Source organism: Anoplopoma fimbria, chromosome 8 (assembly GCF_027596085.1).
Source record: "Anoplopoma fimbria isolate UVic2021 breed Golden Eagle Sablefish chromosome 8, Afim_UVic_2022, whole genome shotgun sequence".
In the NCBI taxonomy this organism is placed as follows: Eukaryota; Metazoa; Chordata; class Actinopteri; order Perciformes; family Anoplopomatidae; genus Anoplopoma; species Anoplopoma fimbria.
In genome coordinates, this window is record NC_072456.1 from 28,743,550 (window position 1) to 28,768,683 (window position 25,134).

General features: G+C 43.6%; 2 protein-coding genes across 2 annotated transcripts; both read left to right on the top strand.

Moving 5' to 3' along the window:
- Window positions 1–1,810: 1,810 nt before the first annotated feature.
- On the top strand, window positions 1,811–14,255 carry LOC129094064 (uncharacterized; the record flags this gene model as incomplete). The annotated part of the gene is given in 7 exon segments (XM_054602078.1): window positions 1,811–1,878; window positions 1,935–2,034; window positions 2,037–2,352; window positions 2,445–2,589; window positions 2,591–2,618; window positions 13,988–14,186; window positions 14,242–14,255. Coding segments are annotated over 7 exon segments (870 nt in total), but the record flags the coding sequence as incomplete, so codon positions are not given.
- Window positions 14,211–25,114, top strand: dph5 (diphthamide biosynthesis 5). The gene is made up of 7 exons (XM_054602733.1): window positions 14,211–14,416; window positions 18,199–18,323; window positions 18,996–19,104; window positions 20,454–20,574; window positions 21,720–21,759; window positions 24,498–24,601; window positions 24,882–25,114. The coding sequence occupies exons 1-7, from the start codon at window positions 14,282–14,284 to the stop codon at window positions 25,112–25,114; spliced, it is 867 nt and encodes a 288-aa protein (XP_054458708.1). The 5' UTR covers window positions 14,211–14,281.
- Window positions 25,115–25,134: the final 20 nt, after the last annotated feature.

A 25,134-nucleotide genomic window follows, 5' to 3' on the forward strand; every position in this document is an offset into this window, starting at 1 on the left:
GTCCAGCAGGGGTCCAGGAGTCTAGCAGGGGTCAGGAGGGGTCCAGGAGTCCAGCAGGAGACCAGCAGGTGTCCAGGAATCCAGCAGAGGTCCAGGAGTCCAGCAGGAGTCCAGCAGGAGTCCAGCAGAGGTCCAGCAGAGGTCCAGGAGTCCAGCAGGAGTCCAGCAGGAGTCCAGCGGTAGTCCAGCAGAGGGCGCTGTGGTCTCACGCTCAGTTCTTCATGTCAGGGAGATACCCTGAAGAGGAGCAGACCGAGTCCTGCTGCTGGAGGGGGTCATGATCCTGCAGAGAGGCGGATTCGGATCGTTAGTGAAAGAAAACCTGCTGAAGCTTCATCAACGTGATCAATAAAATAATGAATATGTTATAAATACAAACAAACAAATCTAAACAATCAACCGGAGAACTGGTCTGTGGATTTGATTCTTTTAGTGTCTTTAGAGGAAAAACTGCTCATGAACTCAAACCTCTTGATCTTTAAAAAACATTTCAAACGGTTTGATTGTTACAGTAAACTGATCTCTGACCAGCTGGTTAGAAAACAAACAAACAAACAAACAAACAAACAAACAAATAACTTGAAACTCGTTTTTATTCAGAAACGTTTCCTTTAAGAGAATTAAACAAAAAACCTGGAGCTCGTTTTTAAATCTTCATCTTTTAAAACATAAAGTCATTCAATGTCTACGTCACGTTTGTTTACGTAAAGAGATTCAGTTTAGTGACCAATCGATGACTGATTAGTTATTAACCTCATTAACCTCATTAACCTTTAAGTATCCTTTCTAAAAGAAACCATTCCGGTTTTTTCGACAGCAAAATGAATAAAGGACCGGACTTCATCCTGTTTATGATGATGATGATTATGATGATTATTATTATGATGATGATGATTATTATTATTATTATTATGATGATTATGATGATGATTATTATGATGATTATGATGATGATGATTATCAACGTGATGATCGCATGAGTCCTTCTCCGTTAAACGCGTCCCGGTCAACTCAACGTTCGTTCTGAGATTCAAACTTTATTTCATTTGATTCAAACAGAAAAAATCTTCAGTTTCTTTGAAGTTTAAAGAAAAAAAAACGTTTTTAAATGAAGATGAAGAGTTTTTACCTTCAGAGTCCAGAGGAAGAGTCCGAGAGAAGGACCGCAGCGAGACTCACTGAGGAGGAGGAGGAGGGAGGGGGAGGGGGAGGGGGGAGGGGGAGGGGGAGGAGAGGGGGAGGGGGGGGGGGGGAGGAGGGGGAGGGGAGGGGGAGGAGGGGGAGGGGGGGAGGAGGGGGGGAGGAGGGGAGGGGGGAGGAGGGAGGAGGGGAGGGAGGGGGGGGGGGAGGAGGGGAGGAGGGGAGGAGGGGAGGAGAGGGAGAGGGGAGGAGGGAGGGGGAGGAGGGGAGGGGGGGAGGAGGGGAGGGGAGGGGGGGAGGGGGAGGGGAGGAGGGGAGGGGGAGGAGGAGGAGGGGGAGGAGGAGGAGGAGGGAGGGGAGGAGGAGGAGGGGGGAGGGGAGGGGGGAGGGAGGAGGGAGGAGGGGGAGGAGGGGAGGAGGGAGGGGAGGAGGAGGGAGGAGGAGGGGGGGAGGAGGGGAGGGGAGGGGAGAGGAGGAGGAGAGGAGGGGAGGAGGAGGGGAGGGAGGGAGGAGGGGAGGGGAGGGGAGGAGGAGGGGGGAGGAGGGGAGGGGAGGAGGGAGGGGGAGGAGGAGGAGGGAGGAGGAGAGGGGAGGAGGGGGAGGAGGGGAGGAGGGAGGAGGAGGGAGGAGGAGGAGGGGGAGGAGTGAGGGAGGAGAGGAGGAGGGAGAGGGAGGAGGAGGGGGAGGAGGGGAGGAGGAGGGGGAGGGGGGAGGAGGAGGAGAGAGGAGGGGAGGAGGGAGGGGGAGGAGAGGAGGGAGGGAGGGGAGGAGGAGGAGGGAGGATAGGAATCTGAGGAGGGAGGAGGGAGGAGGAGGGAGGGGATGGAGGGAGGAGGGAGGGGAGGAGGGGGGAGGATAGGAGGAGGAGGAATAGGAGGAGGGGGAGGAGGGGGGAGGAGGGAGGAGGAGGAGGGAGGGAGGTAGGAGGAGAGGAGGGAGGAGGAGGAGGGGGGAGGAGAGGAGGGGGAGGGGGAGGGGAGGGAGGGAGGGAAGGAGGAGGGGAGGAGGAGGGGGGGGAGGAGGGAGGGGAGGGGGGAGGGAAGGGGGAGGAGGGGAGGGAGGGGGAGGGGAGGAGGGAGGAGGGGAATAAGGGAGGGAGGGAGGAGGGAGGAGGAGGGGGGAGGGGAGGAGGGAGGGGGGGAGGGGGAGGAGGGGGAGGGGGGAGGGGAGGTTTCCTGGGGAGGAGAGGAGGGGGAGGAGAGGGAGGAGGAGAGGGGGAGGACCCCTGACCTCTGTCAGGGGGAGAGGAGGGGAGGGGGAGGAGGGGGAGGAGGGGAGGGAGGGAGGAGAGGAGGGGAGGAGGAGAGGGAGGGGAGGGGGGGGAGGGAGAGGAGGGAGGGAGGGGGGGGGGGAGGGAGGAGAGGGAGGGGAGGAGGGGGGAGAGGGGGGAGGAGGAGGAGGGAGGAGGGAGGAGGGAGAGGGGGGAGGGAGGGGAGGAGGGGAGGGGGGGAGGAGGAGGAGGGAGGGGAGGAGGAGGGGGGGGGGAGGAGGGGAGGGAGGAGGAGGAGAGGGAGGGGGGAGGAGGAGGGGAGGGAGGAGGAGAGAGGAGGGAGGGGGGAGGAGGAGGGAGGAGGAGGGGGAGGAGGGGAGGAGGGGGAGGGGGGAGGAGGGTTGAGGAGGAGGAGGAGGGCGGCTTCTTCATCCTCCTCTCCTCTTCGTGTTTCTGCTCTTTATTCTTCATGTTCAGATCAATAATGTTAATAAAGATGATTGTCAATAAATAATCTGCTAAACATTACATTATCACATTATATTACATTACATTACATTACATTACATTACAGTCATGTAGCAGATGCTTTCATCCAAAGCGACTTACAGGAAGTGTATTCAACATAGGTATTCAAGAGAACTACTAGTCACCAGAAGTCATCAGTGCATCTCCTTTCTTAAACAAGCATCTAAAAGTAGAAACCAGAGCAAAAGTATAGTGCAGAGGCAGATTACTACGAATATAATAAGTGCTACGAGGAAGGCTCAGGGTAGTAGTTCTTTATCAGGGTAGTAGTTCTTTATCAGGGTAGTAGTTCTTTATCAGGGTAGTAGTTCTTTATCAGGGTAGTAGTTCTTTATCAGGGTAGTAGTTCTTTATCAGGGTAGTAGTTCTTGAAGAGGTGAGTTTTCAGCCTGCGCCGAAAGATGGGCAGTGACTCTGCTAAACAAACAGAAAACACTTTTCTAATATTTCTAATATTCAGCTGTATTTTTATTATTTCATCTATAATATTTTCTACAGTTTGTGTCTCTGAGATCACTAATTAAAGCTCGTGCTGATCATTTTTATCGATTTTCTTCAAAATACTGAAAACCTCAGAACAAATAACAGGCTGAGTTATAAATCTGATATAAAAACAGGAATATATAAACATGTTCATAAGAGCCTTACAAACAAATCAATAATAATAACAATAAAAAATGATAAACATGCAGTTAAACAAATGTAAAAAAGAAATGTATCAATAAATAGAAACAAACATTAGATTAAATTATCAACATGAAATAAAATAATAATAATTATTGTTAGAATTAATAATAAGGTTCTGTTGGTCAGTTTATTAATATTTGTAAATATAATATTATGAAGACTTTACTTCTTTTGTTTCCTGTGTGGGAAACGACCAGCTGAACCCCCACATTGACCTCTGACCCCTGACCTCTGTCATGCCTGTGAGGTCAGCAGGGGGCGGAGTCAGGAGGTTTGTGATGTCACAATGTGCTGCAGCAGAAGAAGAAGAGCTGGACCTCCAAGAGGGACTCTGATGGAGTCCAGCTGGTTTGTTATTTGATTGGTTGATTGATTAGTTGGTTGGTTGGTTGGTTGGTTGGTTGGTTGGTTGGTTGGTTGGTTGGTTGGTTGGTTGGTTGATGCAGGTTGGTTGGTTGGTTGGTTGGTTGGTTGGTTGGTTGGTTGGTTGGTTGGTTGGTTGGTTGGTTGGTTGGTTGGTTGATGCAGGTTGGTTGGTTGATTGGTTGATTGGTTAGGTTGGTTGGGTTGGTTGGTTGGTTGGTTGGTTGGTTGGTTGGTTGGTTGGTTTGTTGGTTTGATTGGTTGATTGGTTAGTTGGTTGGTTGGTTGGTTGGTTGGTTGGTTGGTTGGTTGGTTGGTTTGATTGGTTGGTTGGTTGGTTGGTTGGTTGGTTGGTTGGTTGATGCAGGTTGGTTGGTTGGTTGGTTGGTTGGTTGGTTGATGCAGGTTGGTTGGTTGGTTGGTTGGTTGGTTGGTTGGTTGGTTGGTTGGTTGGTTGGTTGGTTGGTTGGTTGGTTGGTTGGTTGGTTGGTTGTTTGTTGTTTTTGATTGGTTGATTGAATTGAATAGTTGGTTGGTTGGTTGGTTGGTTGGTTGGTTGGTTGGTTGGTTGGTTGGTTGGTTGGTTGGTTGGTTGGTTGGTTGGTTGGTTGGTTGGTTGGGTTGGTTGGTTGGTTGGTTGGTTGGTTGGTTGGTTGGTTGCTTGGTTGCTGGTTGATTGGTTGGTTGCTTGGTTGCTTGGTTGATGCAGGTTGGTTGGTTGATTGCTTGGTTGCTTGGTTAATGCAGGTTGGTTGGTTGCTTGGTTGGTTGCTTGGTTGGTTGGGTTGATGGTTGGTTGGTTGGTTGGTTGGTTGGTTGGTTGGTTGGTTGGTTGGTTGGTTGGTTGGTTGGTTGGTTGGTTGGTTGCTTGGTTGCTTGCTTGCTTGCTTGGTTGTTGGTTGATTGGTTGATTGGTTAGGTTGGTTGCTTTGCTTGCTTGCTTGGTTGTTGGTTGGTTGGTTGATTGGTTGGTTGATTGGTTGGTTGGTTGGTTGGTTGGTTGGTTGGTTGGTTGGTTGGTTGATTGGTTGGTTGGTTGGTTGGTTGGTTGGTTGGTTGGTTGATTGATTGGTTGGTTGTTGGGTTACAGTCTAACAGTTCTCAGGTTCTCAGAATGAAAAACAAAGGTCAGTATCAACCCCCCCTTGTTCTTCCTCACTAATGTCAGGGTGAAGGTGAAGTGTTCCTCATTACAGCGATGTGAAGCGTAGAGGAACTTCTGCTCTCCATCGGGTTGGTCTGTAAGAACCCTGATGAGAGGAAATGTATTATAACTCTGATCATTAGAATACAGTGAACGCATGAGGCCTCAGCAAATGCAGAATACAAAAACAAACTACTGAACAGGATCAGGATCAGGATCAGGATCCATTGTTTCAGACTGGTCTCACTGGTTAACTGACAAACTAACCAACCAACCGGTCTTAAGATCATACTGGGAACACTGGGGACATACTGGAGCTACACTGATACCAATATATATATTTATATACTTTACATACTATTGATCCCAGTGTAGTCCCATCATTTTTGAATGTATATCCAGTTCTCCATATATTCCCAGTTTGACCATAGCATATTTTCATCATATTTCCTCTTCGGCCCTAAGATTTTCCCATTTAACCACCAGCATTATTTCCCAATGATCCCATTATAATATCAACACATTAGCAATACATTTCCAGTATGATTCCACTTTCCTGGATGGTGCCAGTATAACTCTGCTACATTCCCAGTATGATCCCAGTAGTATACTGAGTCTTTGTTAACTGGAATGCATAAAGAAACAAGTTTAAAGCCGGGAGCTGGACACTGAAATCTAACTGGGAACATACTGGTTGTTGGTCGTATGACCATTTTCCAGTTTGCCGCTCAGAGTCTGGGGGGGGGGTCTGAGAGGGGAAACAAAGGCCTCTTTCCTCAGAGCTGCTGACTGTATTCAGACTCTGCATAGCTGAGTGTCACCATGACGACTGGAGGGAACCAGAGGAACCGAGCAGCAGAACAACTCAGTCACCTACAGACCCACAAACACACAGAAACTTTAGCTTCTGTTAGACCCTGTTAGAACCTGTAACATCATGTTAGACCCAATAAACCTGAACCAGTCCTAACTATAGACCTGAACCAGTCCTAACTATAGACCTGAACCAGTCCTAACTATAGACCTAACCAGTCCTAACTATACCTGAACCAGTCCTAACTATAAACCTGAACCAGTCCTAACTAACCAGTCCTAACTAAACCTGAACCAGTCCTAACTATAGACCTGAACCAGTCCTAACTATAGACCTGAACCAGTCCTAACTATAGACCTGAACCAGTCCTAACTATAGACCTGAACCAGTCCTAACTATAAACCTGAACCAGTCCTAACTATAAACCTGAACCAGTCCTAACTATAGACCTGAACCAGTCCTAACTATAGACCTGAACCAGTCCTAACTATAGACCTGAACCAGTCCTAACTATAAACCTGAACCAGCCCTAACTATAAACCTGAACCAGTCCTAACTATAAACCTGAACCAGTCCTAACTATAGACCTGAACCAGCCCTAACTATAAACCTGAACCAGTCCTAACTATAGACCTGAACCAGTTCTAACTATAGACCTGAACCAGGCCTAACTATAGACCTGAACCAGTCCTAACTATAAACCTGAACCAGTCCTGACTATAGACCTGAACCAGTCCTAACTATAAACCTGAACCAGTCCTAACTATAAACCTGAACCAGTCCTGACTATAGACCTGAACCAGTCCTGACTATAGACCTGAACCAGTCCTAACTATAGACCTGAACCAGTCCTAACTATAAACCTGAACCAGTCCTAACTATAGACCTGAACCAGTCCTAACTATAAACCTGAACCAGTCCTGACTATAGACCTGAACCAGTCCTGACTATAGACCTGAACCAGTCCTAACTATAAACCTGAACCAGTCCTATATAGACCTGAACCAGTCCTGAACCAGTCCTGACTATAGACCTGAACCAGTCCTGACTATAGACCTGAACCAGTCCTGACTATAGACCTCCCTGACTATAGACCTGAACCAGCCTGACTATAGACCTGAACCAGTCCTGACTATAGACCTGAACCAGTCCTGACTATAGACCTGAACCAGTCCTGACTATAGACCTGAACCAGTCCTGACTATAGAACTGTAACCAGTAGACGACATAATCCTTGAAGTCAAATGGTGAAGGTCGATGGGAGAAAAGCCTTAAGGTCTATAGGAATGCACGGCTCAATGGAGCCACAACACATTGGAGTAACGTTGCGTTTAGAGGACCATATCGGTCCACCACCTCCCTCTAGTCCTCCATAACAACAACAACCCCGAAGTGTTAGGGGCGGGGCTTGAGGATTTGTTCTTCATTGCTTTAGTAGACGTCAGAGGTCATCTGATGACACAGCGGGAAATAAAAGGCCAGAAGTTCTCTCAGTGGTTAACCTGTCAAAATATTCATTAAATACACACTTCAACTTGTTGATGCTAGTATGTATGTTAGCATGTTAGCATGTTAGCACTGGGAGCACTGGGAGCACTGGGAGCACTGTGTTGGTTTATTTTATCCTTGAACACCTTTCTCTGACATTAACCCGGTCGTCATTGTTTCCTGAGGAACAGAAACGTTCTGTTCATATTCTAAATGTTCACCTCAGATCAGACTGTCGACAGTGTTAGTATTATTATTATAATAATTATTGGATGGAGAGGGGTACAGCGGAGGGATGGGGGTGATGGGGGGGGGGGGGGTGATGGGGGTGTCGAGGCCTCTTAGCATTCAGCAGAGCGCTCATTAGAAATGCAAAGCTGCAGTGTTGGAGCTGCTGGCCTGAATGAGTCGCCTTTGTCCTGTAATTGGAGATGTTTCTGTGGGAGCCACAAAGAAACCAGGGCCTCCTCACCCTCTCACCCTCCTCACCCTCTCACCCTCCTCACCCTCCTCACCACCATCACCACCATCACCTCCCCTCCTCTCTGATTCACCCTGGCCTCCCTCCTCCCTCCCCCTCTGTTGTGTAACTTGTTGTATAAAGATTCAATTTCCAAGAAATGATCCAATTAAAGCCTCAAAGTGGAGAAACAACAGAACATCACAGAATCAGCTGACTGAATCAACCTGGGGTTCACCTGCAGTGATGAACACCTGGTTATCATCACATGACTTCATCATCATCATCATCATCATCATCATCATCATCATCATCATCATCAATACTTCTATGTTCCCTCACAATATTTTTTGCTGAATCGACATCCTCTGTCCTTACACCCTCACCTCCTCTGTCCTTAGACCCTCACCTCCTCTGTCCTTAGACCCTCACCTCCTCTGTCCTTAGACCCTCACCTCCTCTGTCCTTACACCCTCACATCCTCTGTCCTTACACCCTCACCTCCTCTGTCCTTAGACCCTCACCTCCTCTGTCCTTAGACCCTCACCTCCTCTGTCCTTAGACCCTCACATCCTCTGTCCTTATTCCCTCACATCCTCTGTCCTTAGACCCTCACCTCCTCTGTCCTTAGACCCTCACATCCTCTGTCCTTATTCCCTCACATCCTCTGTCCTTACACCCTCACATCCTCTGTCCTTACACCCTCACATCCTCTGTCCTTAGACCCTCACATCCTCTGTCCTTACACCCTCACATCCTCTGTCCTTAGACCCTCACATCCTCTGTCCTTACACCCTCACATCCTCTGTCCTTAGACCCTCACATCCTCTGTCCTTATTCCCTCACCTCCTCTGTCCTTAGACCCTCACATCCTCTGTCCTTAGACCCTCACCTCCTCTGTCCTTAGACCCTCACATCCTCTGTCCTTAGACCCTCACATCCTCTGTCCTTACACCCTCACATCCTCTGTCCTTAGACCCTCACATCCTCTGTCCTTACACCCTCACCTCCTCTGTCCTTAGACCCTCACATCCTCTGTCCTTAGACCCTCACATCCTCTGTCCTTAGATCCTTCTCCAGGATGGACAGAAGTCAATAGATGTCATGTGACCAGAATGAACAGCATAACAGAGATACAACACATTCAATGTTTATGACATAAATGATTCATATGATCACAGTAGTAAGCAGAGTAATGAAGGAAACATTAAGAATACTTATAAAAGCAGCAATGACTATAGTAGAATTAAAACAATGGTACAGGTAATAGTAATAGTAATAGTAATGTGACTAATAATAATGATGGTGGTAGCGGTGGGTGTCAGCCGGGTCACAGCAGGAGGCTCGACTACACGTCGACCACGGTCGATGAGGAAGATGAAGTCTGCAGTGAGCAGATCTGGTAAAGACAGACGGAATCAGGTTTATTACCAAAGATGTTTTTGGTTTGTTTTGGTTCATAACAATAAACATAGTAAGAGAAAATAAATTAAACATAAAAGCTAGAACTGCAACAGCCATAACCATAAATAAAAGAAAAAATACAGTAAAAATATGAAAACATACTATTAAAAATGCACAACATATCTGTTTCAAATGACATGATGACTAACAGAAACAAAGTGCTGGCTCAACATTTATTTTATTACTTCCAATATTCATAAACAAAAGAAACATTATGAACATAAACCGCGGAACAATAAACTTCGATGAGTTCTTCAGTCTTCTACAAGTTTATATTTAATCTTAATTTACATTTTCTCCCGTTTTATTGTATTTTTAAGTTTTGTATTTTGCTCTCTTTAAGTTGAATGTGTGAAAGGTTTATTATTATTATTATTATTATTATTATTATTATTATGTGATTGTGAAAGTTATTACATAAACCTCTGAATCCCAACCAGCTTGTTAATAAAACTAATATAAGTAAAGACGGCACCAACAGCTTCTTCTTCTTCTTCTTCTTCTTCTTCTTCTTCTTCTTCTTCTTCTTCTTCTTCTTCTTCTTCTTCTTCTTCTTCTTCTTCATCTTCTTTTAACTACTTATATCCTTCATCTGCTGTGAGACTGTGAACATTGACGTCTCTGTTGTTACTGACTCATCTGTCAGCTGATCAGAGGTCAGATCAGAGGTCAGACCAGACCTTCAGACAGACTAAACACTTTAATCCTGTTCACAGTCGTTATCTGTTTAATCCTGAGTCATGTGACCACCTCACACACCTGAACTCACCTGAACGGTCAGAGAGGATTTCATCTTTAGTTCTGATTCGTTATGTTTACAGAAAACATCAAGTCTCACATCCTGTCTGAGCTGTCTGCATAGACTTTTCAAAATAAAAGTCCTGGGTCCCAATCAGCTGTCCGATATATCAGAGACAATAAGTAACTTTGAGACAGTGACGGACTGAGTGAGGACGTATAAATCTCTTTTACTCCTCATGTTGTGAGGCTGAGGTGGCACCTCATGCCCTGAAGAGGCCAGGTCCACGTCAGGCTTCTGCCTTCTTATTGTGGTTCATGAGGTGAACCGAGGATCAGGGCTGATCCAGATCCTCTGAAACCAGCATTCAATGTTTCCTGGTTCAGACACAGGACCAGATCAGGACGTGGAGCTGAAGAGAAACAGTTAACAGAGACGGAGTGCTGATTCTGTGGATGACTGGATCCGAACAAGCCCTGAATCACAGCAACAAAAGACCACAATCCTCCACTGCAGCCCCCCCCATCCTCACCCATCCCCCTCATCCTCCTCCATGTCCCCCAAAAAAGGAGAGAGCCCATTATGTAACCCACCAACCATCCCAGTCATTAACTGGTTCCCAGTTTAGAGGAGTGAAGGGGGGCTGGGGGGTCACGTGGTCCAAAGAGGCTTGTTTACCACAACAAGGGGCGAACGAGGGAGAAACCGACTGTGAAGAGAGAGAGAAGCAGTTTTTCCCACCGACTCATTCACAACTCAACTGCTTTCACACGCCGCACTGCCGACCGCCGTCTCCATGGAAACAACCAGAGAGAGGGGCGGTGACATCCAACCAATCACCCTCTCTGGTGAAGTTTGGGGTCCACCCTGTCATCAGGACTAGATGGGACTAGAGTCCCACTGAGGTCCTGTAGGGTTCTGTTGGACAGCCGCCCACTGATTATTAACATTCAAACATTCTGGGTTCCTCAGGAACTACAGACCTAAGAACTGAACCCCCCAGAGTCCCAGACTCCACAGAGGGGAGTCTGGGAGTCCGGGCGCTTCGTTGCAGCCCACTGCTCCTCCGGGATGGGTTAAATGCAGAGAAATAATTTCCCCATTGTGGGACTAATAAAGGATTGATTATTAAAAACTGATTGTTTTAGGAGAGACATGCAGCTTTATTTAGCTGCACAATGAGTGACTGCATGTCACAAAGTGAGAGACCCTGGTGTCTCACAGGAAGAACGCTGACTGGATGCAGGCGCTAACAATTAAAGACCATTCATTGGATAAGAACCATTCATTGGATAAGAACCATTCATTGGATAAGAACCCTTCATTGGATAAGAACCCTTCATTGGATAAGAACCATTCATTGGATAAGAACCATTCATAGCAGTTTACTTTACCATCAAACTGAATTCAAAGTTTCATATTTACTAGGAAACTGACTTTAATCATAAGCATCTCATCAGAGATTGGGAGGCCAGTTTCATTCTTATTTTAGGGAAAGTTCAACCTGCCTCCATTCATAAATGTGTCATTTCTTCATGTTTTTCCTTGGTAGTAGTTGAACATAGACTGGAACATTAGTGACTCTGTACATTAGTGACTCTGAAACATAAAGAGAGTCTCTTCAGTTCGGCTCAAATCAAATCTACTAGTCTCATATCCTCAGATGTTATTTAACCTATATTTAACGTATATTTAACCTATATTTAACCTATATCTAACCTATATTTAACCTATATCTAACCTATATCTAACCTATAGTTAACCTATATCTAACCTATATCTAACCTATATTTAATCTATATCTAACCTATATTTAACCTATATCTAACCTATATCTAACCTATATCTAACCTATATCTAACCTATATCTAACCTATATCTAACCTATAGTTAACCTATATCTAACCTATATTTAACCTATAGTTAACCTATATTTAACCTATATCTAACCTATATCTAACCTATATCTAACCTATATCTAACCTATAGTTAACCTATATCTAACCTATATATAACCTATATTTAACCTATATTTAACCTATATCTAACCTATATTTAACCTATATTTAACCTATAGTTAACCTAGATTTAACCTATATCTAACCTATATTTAACCTATATCTAACCTATATTTAACTATATTGAACCTATATTTAACTATATTTAACTATATCTAACCTATATCTAACCTATATTTAACCTATATCTAACCTATATTTAACTATATCTAACCTATATTTAACTATATCTAACCTATATTTAACTATATTTAACCTATATTTAACTATATCTAACCTATATTTAACTATATTTAACCTATATCTAACCTATAGTTAACTTATAGTTAACTATATCTAACCTATATCTAAACTATAGTTAACCTATATCTAACCTATATTTAACCTATAGTTAACCTATATCTAACCTATAGTTAACCTATATCTAACCTATATTTAACTATATATAACCTATATTTAACCTATATCTAACCTATATTTAACCTATATCTAACCTATATTTAACCTATATCTAACCTATATTTAACCTATATCTAACCTATATTTAACCTATATTTAACTATATCTAACCTATATATAACCTATATTTAACCTATATCTAACCTAACCTATATTTAACCTATAGTTAACCTATATCTAACCTATATTTAACTATATCTAACCTATATTTAACTATATCTAACCTATATTTAACCTATAGTTAACTTATAGTTAACTATATTTAACCTATAGTTAACCTATAGTTAACCTATATTTAACCTATATCTAACCTATATATAACCTATATCTAACCTATATTTAACCTATATATAACCTATATTTAACTATATCTAACCTATATTTAACTATATATAACCTATATTTAACTATATCTAACCTATATTTAACTATATCTAACCTATATTTAACTATATATAACCTATATTTAACTATATCTAACCTATATTTAACTATATCTAACCCATATTTAACCTATATTTAACTATATCTAACCTATATTTAACTATATCTAACCTATATTTAACTATATCTAACCTATATTTAACTATATATAACCTATATTTAACTATATCTAACCTATATTTAACTATATCTAACCTATATTTAACTATATAAACCTATATTTAACTATATCTAACCTATATTTAACTATATCTAACCTATATTTAACCTATATTTAACTATATCTAACCTATATTTAACTATATTTAACTATATCTAACCTATATTTAACTATATCTAACCTATATTTAACTATATCTAACCTATATTTAACTATATCTAACCTATATTTAACTATATCTAACCTATATTTAACTATATCTAACCTATATTTAACTATATCTAACCTATATTTAACTATATCTAACCTATATTTAACTATATCTAACCCATATTTAACCTATATTTAACTATATTTAACTATATCTAACCTATATTTAACTATATCTAACCTATATTTAACTATATCTAACCTATATTTAACTATATCTAACCCATATTTAACTATATCTAACCTATATTTAACTATATCTAACCCATATTTAACTATATCTAACCCATATTTAACTATATTTATCCTATATTTAACTATATCTAACCTATATTTAACTATATCTAACCTATATTTAACTATATCTAACCTATATTTAACTATATCTAACTATATCTAACCCATATTTAACTATATTTATCCTATATTTAACTATATCTAACCTATATTTAACTATATCTAACCTATATTTAACTATATCTAACCTATAGTTAACCTATATCTAACCTATATTTAACTATATCTAACCTATATCTAACCTATATCTAACCTATATCTAACCTATATTTAACTATATCTAACCCATATTTAAATGCATATTGTATTGAACTCATGATAAACAGTAATAACTATAAGCCTGTGGATCTCTTCTGAAGCAGACAGAGCGTGGCCGTAACGCAGCTGTCGCTGCCGTGAACGTCAACAGTTTACGACAGGCCGTGAACGTCAACAGTTTACGACAGGCCGTGAACGTCAACAGTTTACGACAGGCCGTGAACGTCAACAGTTTACGACAGGCCGTGAACGTCAACAGTTTACGACAGGCCGTGAACGTCCGCTCCGACAGTGAGCAGACACGTGAGCAGACACGTGAACGTCAACAGTTTACGACAGGCCGTGTTCCGCTCCGCAGTGAGCAGACAGTGAGCAGACACGTGTGGCGGACCGGCAGCATGCTGTACCTGGTCGGCCTGGGACTCGGGGACGCGGAGGACATCACGGTGAAGGGTCTGCAGGCGGTGAGGCGCTGCTCCAGGGTTTACCTGGAGGCCTACACCTCCGTCCTCACCGTGGGGAAGGACGCGCTGGTGAGTCCGGACCTCTCACCTGAGACAGAGGCTCACCTGAGACAGAGACTAACCAGAGACTAACCTGAGACAGAGACAGAGACTAACCTGAGACAGAGACAGAGACTAACCTGAGACAGAGACAGAGACAGAGGCTCACCTGAGACAGAGACAGAGACTCACCTGAGACAGAGACAGAGAGACAGAGACAACCTGAGACAGAGAGACTCACCTGAGACAGAGACAGAGACTAACCAGAGACAGAGACCTGAGACAGAGACTAACCAGACAGAGACTCACCTGAGACAGAGACAGAGACTAACCTGAGACAGAGACAGAGACAGAGACTAACCAGAGACAGAGACTAACCAGAGACTAACCTGAGACAGAGACAGAGACAGAGACTGACCAGAGACAGAGACAGAGACAGAGACTAACCAGAGACAGAGACAGAACAGAGACAGAGACTAACCTGAGACAGAGACAGAGACAACCAGAGACTAACCTGAGACCAGAGACAGAGACTAACCAGAGACAGAGACTAACCAGAGACTCACCTGAGACAGAGACAGAGACTCACCTGAGACAGAGACTAACCAGAGACTCACCTGAGACAGAGACTAACCAGAGACTCACCTGAGACAGAGACAGAGACTAACCAGAGACAGAGACTAACCAGAGGCTCACCTGAGACAGAGACTAACCAGAGACAGAGACTAACCAGAGACTAACCTGAACCAGAGACAGAGACTAACCAGAGGCTCACCTGAGACAGAGACTCACCAGAGACAGAGACTAACCAGAGACTAACCTGAACCAGAGACAGAGACTAACCAGAGACAGAGACTAACCAGAGACAGAGACTAACCAGAGACAGAGACTAACCAGAGGCTCACCTGAGACAGAGACTAACCAGAGACTAACCTGAGACAGAGACAGAGACTAACCTGAGACAGAGACAGAGGCTGACCTGAGACTAACCAGAGGCTCACCTGAGACTAACCAGAGACTCACCAGAGACAGAGACTAACCAGAGACTAACCTGAACCAGAGACTAACCAGAGACTAACCTGAACCAGAGACAGAGACTAACCAGAGACAGAGACTAACCAGAGACAGAGACTAACCAGAGACTAACCTGAACCAGAGACAGAGACTAACCAGACAGACAGAGACTAACCAGAGACAGAGACTAACCAGAGACAGAGACAGAGACTAACCAGAGACAGAGACTAACCAGAGACTCACCAGAGACAGAGACTAACCAGAGACTAACCTGAACCAGAGACAGAGACTAACCAGAGACTAACCTGAACCAGAGACAGAGACTAACCAGAGACTAACCTGAACCAGAGACAGAGACTAACCAGAGACAGAGACTAACCAGAGACTCACCAGAGACAGAGACTAACCAGAGACTAACCTGAACCAGAGACAGAGACTAACCAGAGACTAACCTGAACCAGAGACAGAGACTAACCAGAGACTAACCTGAACCAGAGACAGAGACTAACCAGAGACTAACCTGAGAGACAGAGACTAACCAGAGACTCACCTGAGACAGAGACTAACCAGAGACTCACCTGAGACTAACCAGAGGCTCACCACCTGAGACAGAGACTAACCAGAGGCTCACCTGAGACAGAGACTAACCAGAGGCTCACCTGAGACAGAGACTAACCAGAGGCTCACCTGAGACAGAGACTAACCAGAGGCTCACCTGAGACAGAGGCTCACCAGAGACAGAGACTAACCTGAGACAGAGACAGAGACTAACCTGAGACAGAGACAGAGACTAACCTGAGACAGAGACAGAGGCTCACCTGAGACAGAGACTAACCAGAGACAGAGACTAACCAGAGACTGAGACTAACCAGAGACTGAGACTAACCAGAGACTGAGACTAACCAGAGACTAACCTGAACCAGAGACAGAGACTAACCAGAGACAGAGACTAACCAGAGACTCACCTGAGACAGAGACAGAGACTCACCTGAGACTAACCAGAGGCTCACCTGAGACAGAGACTAACCAGAGGCTCACCTGAGACAGAGACTAACCAGAGGCTCACCTGAGACAGAGACTAACCAGAGGCTCACCTGAGACAGAGGCTCACCAGAGACAGAGACTAACCTGAGACAGAGACAGAGACTAACCTGAGACTAACCTGAGACAGAGACAGAGACTAACCTGAGACAGAGACAGAGGCTCACCTGAGACAGAGACTAACCTGAGACAGAGACTAACCAGAGACAGAGACTAACCAGAGACTGAGACTAACCAGAGACTCGACAGAGACTAACCAGAGACTAACCTGAGACAGAGGCTCACCTGAGACAGAGACTAACCAGAGACTCACCTGAGACAGAGGCTCACCTGAGACAGAGACTAACCAGAGACTAACCTGAGACAGAGACTAACCTGAGACAGAGACTAACCTGAGACAGAGACAGAGGCTGACCTGAGACTAACCAGAGGCTCACCTGAGACTAACCAGAGACTCACCAGAGACAGAGACTAACCAGAGACTAACCTGAACCAGAGACAGAGACTAACCAGAGACAGAGACTAACCAGAGACAGAGACTAACCAGAGACAGAGACTAACCAGAGACTCACCAGAGACAGAGACTAACCAGAGACTAACCTGAACCAGAGACAGAGACTAACCAGAGACTAACCTGAACCAGAGACAGAGACTAACCAGAGACAGAGACTAACCAGAGACTCACCTGAGACAGAGACTCACCTGAGACTAACCAGAGGCTCACCTGAGACAGAGACTAACCAGAGGCTCACCTGAGACAGAGGCTCACCTGAGACAGAGACAGAGACTAACCAGAGACTAACCTGAGACAGAGACAGAGACTAACCTGAGACAGAGACAGAGGCTCACCTGAGACAGAGACTAACCTGAGACAGAGACTAACCAGAGACAGAGACTAACCAGAGACAGAGACTAACCAGAGACAGAGACTAACCAGAGACAGAGACTAACCTGAGACAGAGACAGAGACTAACCAGAGACAGAGACTAACCAGAGACAGAGACTAACCTGAGACAGAGACAGAGACTAACCAGAGACAGAGACTAACCAGAGACTAACCAGAGACAGAGACTAACCAGAGACAGAGACTAACCTGTGTTTAAAGACAAAACAAATCTGTCTGTCTGTCTGTCTGCTATGTGTGTAAAATCTGCCATAAAATAATCAGACTGATGTTCAATGAAGCGAATCATTAATGAAGTTCGTCAGTCAATACCGACATATTGATAACGATGTATCGTCTGTTGTTCTCACGTTCTCACGTTCTCATGTTCTCACGTTCTCACGTTCTCACGTTCTCATGTTCTCATGTTCTCACGTTCTCATGTTCTCACGTTCTCATGTTCTCACGTTCTCATGTTCTCATGTTCTCACGTTCTCATGTTCTCATGTCATAAACTGATTCTGGTGTCGGTGGTTTTTGTGGATGCTGATGGTTCATATTGCACAGCTAGCATGGCTAGCTAAGCCTGAAACGTTTAACACCAGTGGGTATTATGTCAAAATATATTCTTTCTTTATTGAATGTAAGGAGATTAAAATACATCAACAATACATCATATACTTCATTAGCTAGCTTAACTTAGCGAACTGCTAGCTAGCTGTAAACCATACCGGCTAAGATCATATCGCCAGTATGACGTGTTAGTTTATTCAATACTCATAGTAGCATGTTAGCTCTTGTAGCAGCGTTGTAGTTACTTTAGTAGCATGTTAGCTCTTGTAGCAGCGTGGTAACTGTTGCTTCTTGTCCTCAGGAGGAGTATTATGGGAAGGAGCTGATCCTGGCCGACAGAGACCTGGTTGAACAGGGGGCTGATGAGATCCTGAAGGATGCTGATGTGACTGATGTGGCATTCCTGGTGGTGGGGGACCCTTTTGGGTGAGTCATGTTGTCCACGTATCCGGACTGTAAGAGCTCCATATTACAGCAGCAGCAGCTCGTATTGATCTCACAGGGCTGAGGTCTGCTGTGTCAGCACATGGAGAGTTTGATGTGACCACAGAACGTCTCTCAGAGCAGCTCGGCCTTCTTTTCTGCACATTCTTCCCCCAAACCACCAGACTTCTCTACAAGTTAATAACAGAGTGCAGAACGTCTGCAGCTCGCGGTCTGAAGCTCTGTTGACATTTGTTCATGAGAATGTTGGTTTTACAGTTCAGATGAAAAGAGAAGCTGGTTCTCTTTTTATTCCTCAAAAGACTAAAAATGCTAATTCTTAAATGACAGTCTGGATTAACCTCTGACCTCAACATCTGTACCTTACTCTGCTAGTCACTGTGTGATCCATTGACTGTGTGATCCGGTCACTGTGTGATCCATTGACTGTGTGATCCATTGACTGTGTGATCCGGTCACTGTGTGATCCGGTCACTGTGTGATCCGGTCACTGAGCGGTTAAATGCAGAAGGTAAATTTCATGTATATATATGTATGTGTGTATGTATGAACATGAACATTAAATCTGATACTTATACCGACTAGATGACCACATGTGGATTAATCCGCTGCTGAAAATAGTCCCCACTAACCTTTTAAACTCTGGTCCTTTAGAGCCACCACCCACAGCGACCTGGTGCTGAGAGCAGTGAATGCTGGGATACCGTACAAAGTCATCCACAACGCCTCCATCATGAACGCAGTGGGCTGCTGTGGTCTGCAGGTACTGTACACGCCTTTTGACCCTGAACCCAGCCTCACAGGCACACAGGAATATTCCTTTTTTTATTGTTGCGTCAAACTTTATTGAAATGGTCAAAGGAATCATATTTATTCTTCATTGTGATCGACATTCACTAACTAGTTTAAACTCAACAATCTTAACAGATATGCTCCAACTTTCTCAAATGATTGATCAGCTGATTGAATATTTATGTAAACTTTTAATTTGTTTAAATAAAAACATTAAACGTTCAGCTTCTCAAATCTGACCAAGTAATGATGTTTTTTTTATAAATGAAAGTAAACTGAAAATGTTTTGAGATTTAAAATGATGGTTTAATAAAACAAAAACATCAGGTTGATTTGTCACAAATGAGAAATTCTTTAGTGACGAGCTCCAGAAACTCACAGAATCAAATAAATCCAATATTTAAAACAATCCTAAAACAGAGTAACCGACCGTTTCAGAAGAAATCTGAACACATCTTCAGATTTACAGACCAGTTAACATAAAGTAGTTATTATATTTTCATTATTATGTGATTGGTTCAGGGTTAAACGTCTCAAAGACACTTTTACATGCAAACTCTCGTTGTGACGCCGTTCATGTTCACGATCAGTTTGTTTTCTGAATTAAACATGTGATGTTGATATTTAATCATATTATGATCATTTATTCATCACATCCTCAACGTGAGACCCACAAACCAGAAACACGTCCAGAAAACTCTCCCTCTCTAAACATTATGAAACATATTATAAAAACATAATAAATCACTTTACAGATCACATGACTCGTATCAATATCTGAGTGTGTTCCTGTGTGTTTGAACACAACTCCTGACACAGGACATGACTCACAGTTTAGTGTCATGTGATGAAGGTTTGAGAGTTAACAGATATTTGTGGAATCATATTAAATACTTTCAACTCAAACTTGATCAGGAAATGTGTTTTTAGCGACGTCATGAACCGAGTCCTGTGTCTGCCTGAGAGTCAGCACTCGGGGCAGGAACCCTCAGCCTGTCGTCCCATCTGCTGATGGAGATCATTAAAGTGATCATCAATAACTGAGCTGTCAGAGCAGCCAATCAGAGAGCAGGACCCAGCTGCCCACCCTCACTGATTAGCATTAATGCTAACGGAGGTCGTTAATATGCTAATGAGGGGCGGGTTATGCAAATGAGCTCTCTGCTCCCTCCACTGGGAGTCAATCCCATCAGACTCTGAGTGTGTAAAGAATAAATGTACAAAAAACACTGTGTGTGTGTGTGTGTGTGTGTGTGTGTGTGTGTGTGTGTGTGTGTGTGTGTGTGTGTGTGTGTGTGTGTGTGTGTGTGTGTGTGTCAGCTGTATAACTTCGGGGAGACGGTGTCGTTGGTGTTTTGGACGGAGACGTGGAGACCAGAGAGCTTCTACGACAAAATCTGTAAAAACAGAACAGCTGGACATCACACACTCTGTCTGCTGGGTGAGACGCACACACACACACACACACACACACACACACACACATACAAGGAAACATTTTGATCAAAATCACAACATCTTTAAGGCGGACTGGTCATGTTAAGGTGGACTGTTCACGTTAAGAATAGCAGCTGGACTGTGGTTCAGGGTTGAGCTCTTGTTTATCCAGAGCAGTCCACCATCAATCACCCCCCCCCATCAGGCCTGGGGGTGTTTGTTTAATGAGCTGAGTCTCAGCTGGTCCTTAATATTTATTAGAGGAAATAAAGACCTTAAATACACAGACAGACTTCACCGTAAGAATCTTGTTTCAGTCACAACATTACATTAGATGATTCTGTGGGGACGTGTAGTGGTGAGCTCCTCCTGTCAGTGTAATCAGCACAACAGCAGACTGAACATGAGAGGATCAACAGCAGACTGAACATGAGAGGATCAACAGTAGACTGAACATGAGAGGATCAACAGCAGACTGAACATGAGAGGATCAACAGTAGACTGAACATGAGAGGATCAACAGTAGACTGAACATGAGAGGATCAAGAGCAGACTGAACATGAGAGGATCAACAGCAGACTGAACATGAGAGGATCAACAGTAGACTGAACATGAGAGGATCAACAGTAGACTGAACATGAGAGGATCAACAGCAGACTGAACATGAGAGGATGTAAGTCTGACAAGAACAAAACACAAGGAAACCCGACTGTTCGAGGCTACTAATCAAGAAGACGAAGCTAACGTGGCCAGCATGCTCTGCTAAGTAATGCTTTTGAAGGAACAGAGCGATCCGGAGCCCTTTTGTTTTGTTTTGTTTGTTTTTTTCTACCCTTCCGTATGTATGTGATCTACCTATGATGGAAAAAGCAACAAAAATAAAGTGTTGAATGATTCTGTGATGATTTTTTACTGCTTCCCATTTATTTCACATATCTAGTTATTAGAGTTCACATGAACACAGAGCCGTCTTTCTGCAGTGAAATCTCTCTTGTGTTTTTATTTATTATTTATATTATTATGTTTATGTTTAAATATTTTTGTGATAAAAAACAAATTTCCTCCCAATAAAGAACTGAACTGGACTCAAATAACACTTCTGTTTTAAAGGAACAGTTCAAAAAACTTTTTCTTGTGTGTTTTTTACAGATATTAAAATCAAAGAGCAGAGCATCGAGAACATGATGAGGTAAGAACCAGATCCAGATCCTGGTCTGGGTTTATTGATGTCTTTAGCAGCTCAGCTGGTTTCAGGCTCTCAGGCTGATGATGTCATGATGATGTCATGTCGTATGCTATGTCGTAAAAAAGTCTTATTATGGTATGTCGTAAAAAAGTCATAGTATAGTACGGGTATTCAACTAAAATTTAAAGAGGTCCAGTTAGAGAAAATTTCTTGAAGCAAAGGTCCGGAAGATCCTAATGTCTAACTATTTAGTGTGATTTATGTTTAAGTAGCCTCGTAGTTGTATCAACATCTGCATGGAATCGATACCTGACTGTCAAATCAAATGAATTCAGTACGATTCAAAAACGTTTTGACAATATTTATTGTCACGTAACATAGAAGTGAACATATATGTATGACTGCAGATATGTATAATGTGCTCTCATTAACTATATAAAAGTAGGGCTGCATTTCAAAATAAGAGAAAATAAATAAAATGTGAAAAATGTGCATGTTCAAATAAAGTGCTTAACTTCAGAAAAATAAAATAAAGGGAGGAAAAGCTTGAATTTCCCCTTTTCTGTTTCACATCTTGACTCAACAGTCCCAACCAATTTTACAGATAATAAATCTCAACACATCTTAAAAACTCCTAACAGTTTTCGAGCATCACTTTCTCCCCCTCTGATGATTCCACTCCCACACTTGTTTTGCTCAGTGAGAGAATTGAGCTCTAGCTCGTCCTGCCAGGATTTTAAACCTGGGCTTGAATGGAGTCAGGGCCCTTCTAGCACACACGTGGAGGAGCTCATTGGTGGGCCTGGAAACATATTTAGTTTTGATTATGTTCATTGTGGAGAAAGCTGCCTCGCCGTTGTATGTGGAGCCAAACATGGTCAAGATGTATCGGTCTACTTTCCTCAGACCTGGGAACGCTGTCTCAGGGACCATTTGGAGCCAGACAGTGGAAGGGTCAGTTCTTACAAACTGCTCTTTCAGGGCCACATCTGCTTGGAGATCAACCAACTGCATCGGGAGAGGCCCAGCGTTTACCCATTTAAAGTGCTGTGTGACTTCCTTTGAGAACTCCCTGACATCTGTGATGAGAAAGGGCTTCTGAATGAACCTGCTGAGCTGCTGTCCAAAGCTGAAGTTTACAATCAGCTTATCAATAAAGTCAGCAACAGAAGACACATCCTACTCCTGTCTCTCTCCCCATCATAGAGGGGCTCTATTCCTCTCTGTGTTAACATCTCCTTAATGGCCGGGTAGATGTCTTCTCCTCCTGTACTGGTCTGAAGGGGAGTGACACCTAACAGGTCTTCACAGAATGCTTCTGGTCTGTGTTGAAAAGCCTGACATACACATGTCAGTGGACTCCTCCACAGCTAAGCCTACACATGGTGCCTGGTGCAAGGCTTCATCTAGCTGGGTTAGCACGTCCTGAGTTAATATTTCACTTTTCTTTGTGGCAGCTGATGCTGACGTGTATTTGCTTTATTTTATCACAAAGCACTTGTTTTTGTTTTCCCTCAAGTAGTGTTTCAGCTACTGCACTCATGCATTCTTTGACACCCCCTCCATCAGTAAAGGGCTTTTTGTGTCGACCCAAAATCCAAGCCACTCTGAGGGAACACTCATGAGCACGTTGTTGGGCAGGGAATGTGTGGCTCAGGATCCTGGTGGACTGGTCATACTGGGCTCTGAGACTGCTTATTTTCTCTGATCTCACTTCAGATTTGAGTGGGTATGTTTGTTCAAAACCTTTATGTTTTGTCTCATAATGGCGTTTCACATTGGCACTTTTAATAAGTGCCACACACTGGTTTAGTGCTCCCAGTGGGAAGTATGAACAGAAATGAGTCTGTCCATTCCGGATTAAATGCTCTATTTTCGCTGTCCCCTTTTCTTTTTTTGGAGAGCGCCATTTGTTCCTTATGTTTCTCCCTTTCTCCGTCTCACTCGTCTGTTTGTCTGCCTTTGTTTTCCCTACATGTATCGCTATCTCTCTTTTTCTTTCTACAGTCTTTTCATGTGTAACTTGCCTCTAACTCATCTGTGTGCACTGTAGAGTCATGTTCACCGCCTGAATGGCACAGACTTGATTGGCTGAGTGGTATCACGTGGGATGCTTAACTGGCATGCAATCGGTCTGTGCGTTTCCTCCTCCACTAAACTACCGTAAAGACTACAAAAGCTGCGCCGGTTAAAATAGAAGCGCCCTGTCAGGTTTTAAAGCATCAACTTCTGTTTCGGCTGTAGGTCCGGGTCTGTATGGGACCACGGTCCGCCTATTAGTGACCTATGGTATAGCATGTCGTAAAAAAGTCATACTGTGTTATGTCATAAAAAAGTCATACTATAGTATGTAATGAAAGACAAACTCATATTATGATTAAAGACAATTTATTTAATTTTAATTGACAGACAGAAATGATTTATATGACAGAAGTAACAGCAGGAGTAGAAGTCTGGATAGCAGAATAATTATAGAATGATGAAACCACGATCCATGGAAACTGTAAGGAGAGAAAACAAACACTGAGGAAGAGGAGCTCAGTGTATCCTAGTTATGAAAAGATCATAAAAATAGATTATATATATATATATGTCTATAAAAATGATAAAAAGTCAAACCTCAAGTTTTATCTCAATTGCAGAATATCTAATCAAAACTACTTGATAAATAATAATTCATTACTAAATTGATTCAATATTTTCAGAATGATGAACCCTTTCAAGTGATTGATTGATTTCAGAGGGAAGAAGATCTACGAGCCTCCTCGCTTCATGACCGTCAATCAGGCTGCAGATCAGCTGATCCAGATCATCCAGAGGAGGAGGGAGGAGGGGGAGGAGCTTGGTGAGTGACAGCTCGTCTGCTCTCTTCTGATTGGTCTAACCGATCAGACGCACACACACAATGTTGACTGAAATAAAGAGCCACTGTCAGAAAATAAAAAAACATCAGTCCTGTTTTCTGATCCTCCGTCTCAGAGTTCATGACGTTAGCGCGTTTGTCTTTTTAGCGCAGGAAGCTAACACGACATCATTAAACTCATTCCTAAAACACGACACTGTGCTAACCAGCGTTCTTATTGAACTCACTGATGCTAACAGGATTAACGTGGTGTCCCCTCCAGGTATGACGGAGGACACTGTGTGTGTGGGCGTGGCCCGCCTCGGGGCCAACGACCAGACGATCCGCGCGGCGACGTTGAGGCAGCTGGTGTCATGTGACCTCGGCGGCCCGCTCCATTCGCTGGTCGTCACCGGTCAGCTCCACCCGCTCGAAGTGGACATGCTGAGAGTCAACGCGGAACCAAACGCACTGCAGCACCTGCAGGTTCTAGACGGATCCACCTACTGCTCATAACACACACGAGGTCCTCACAG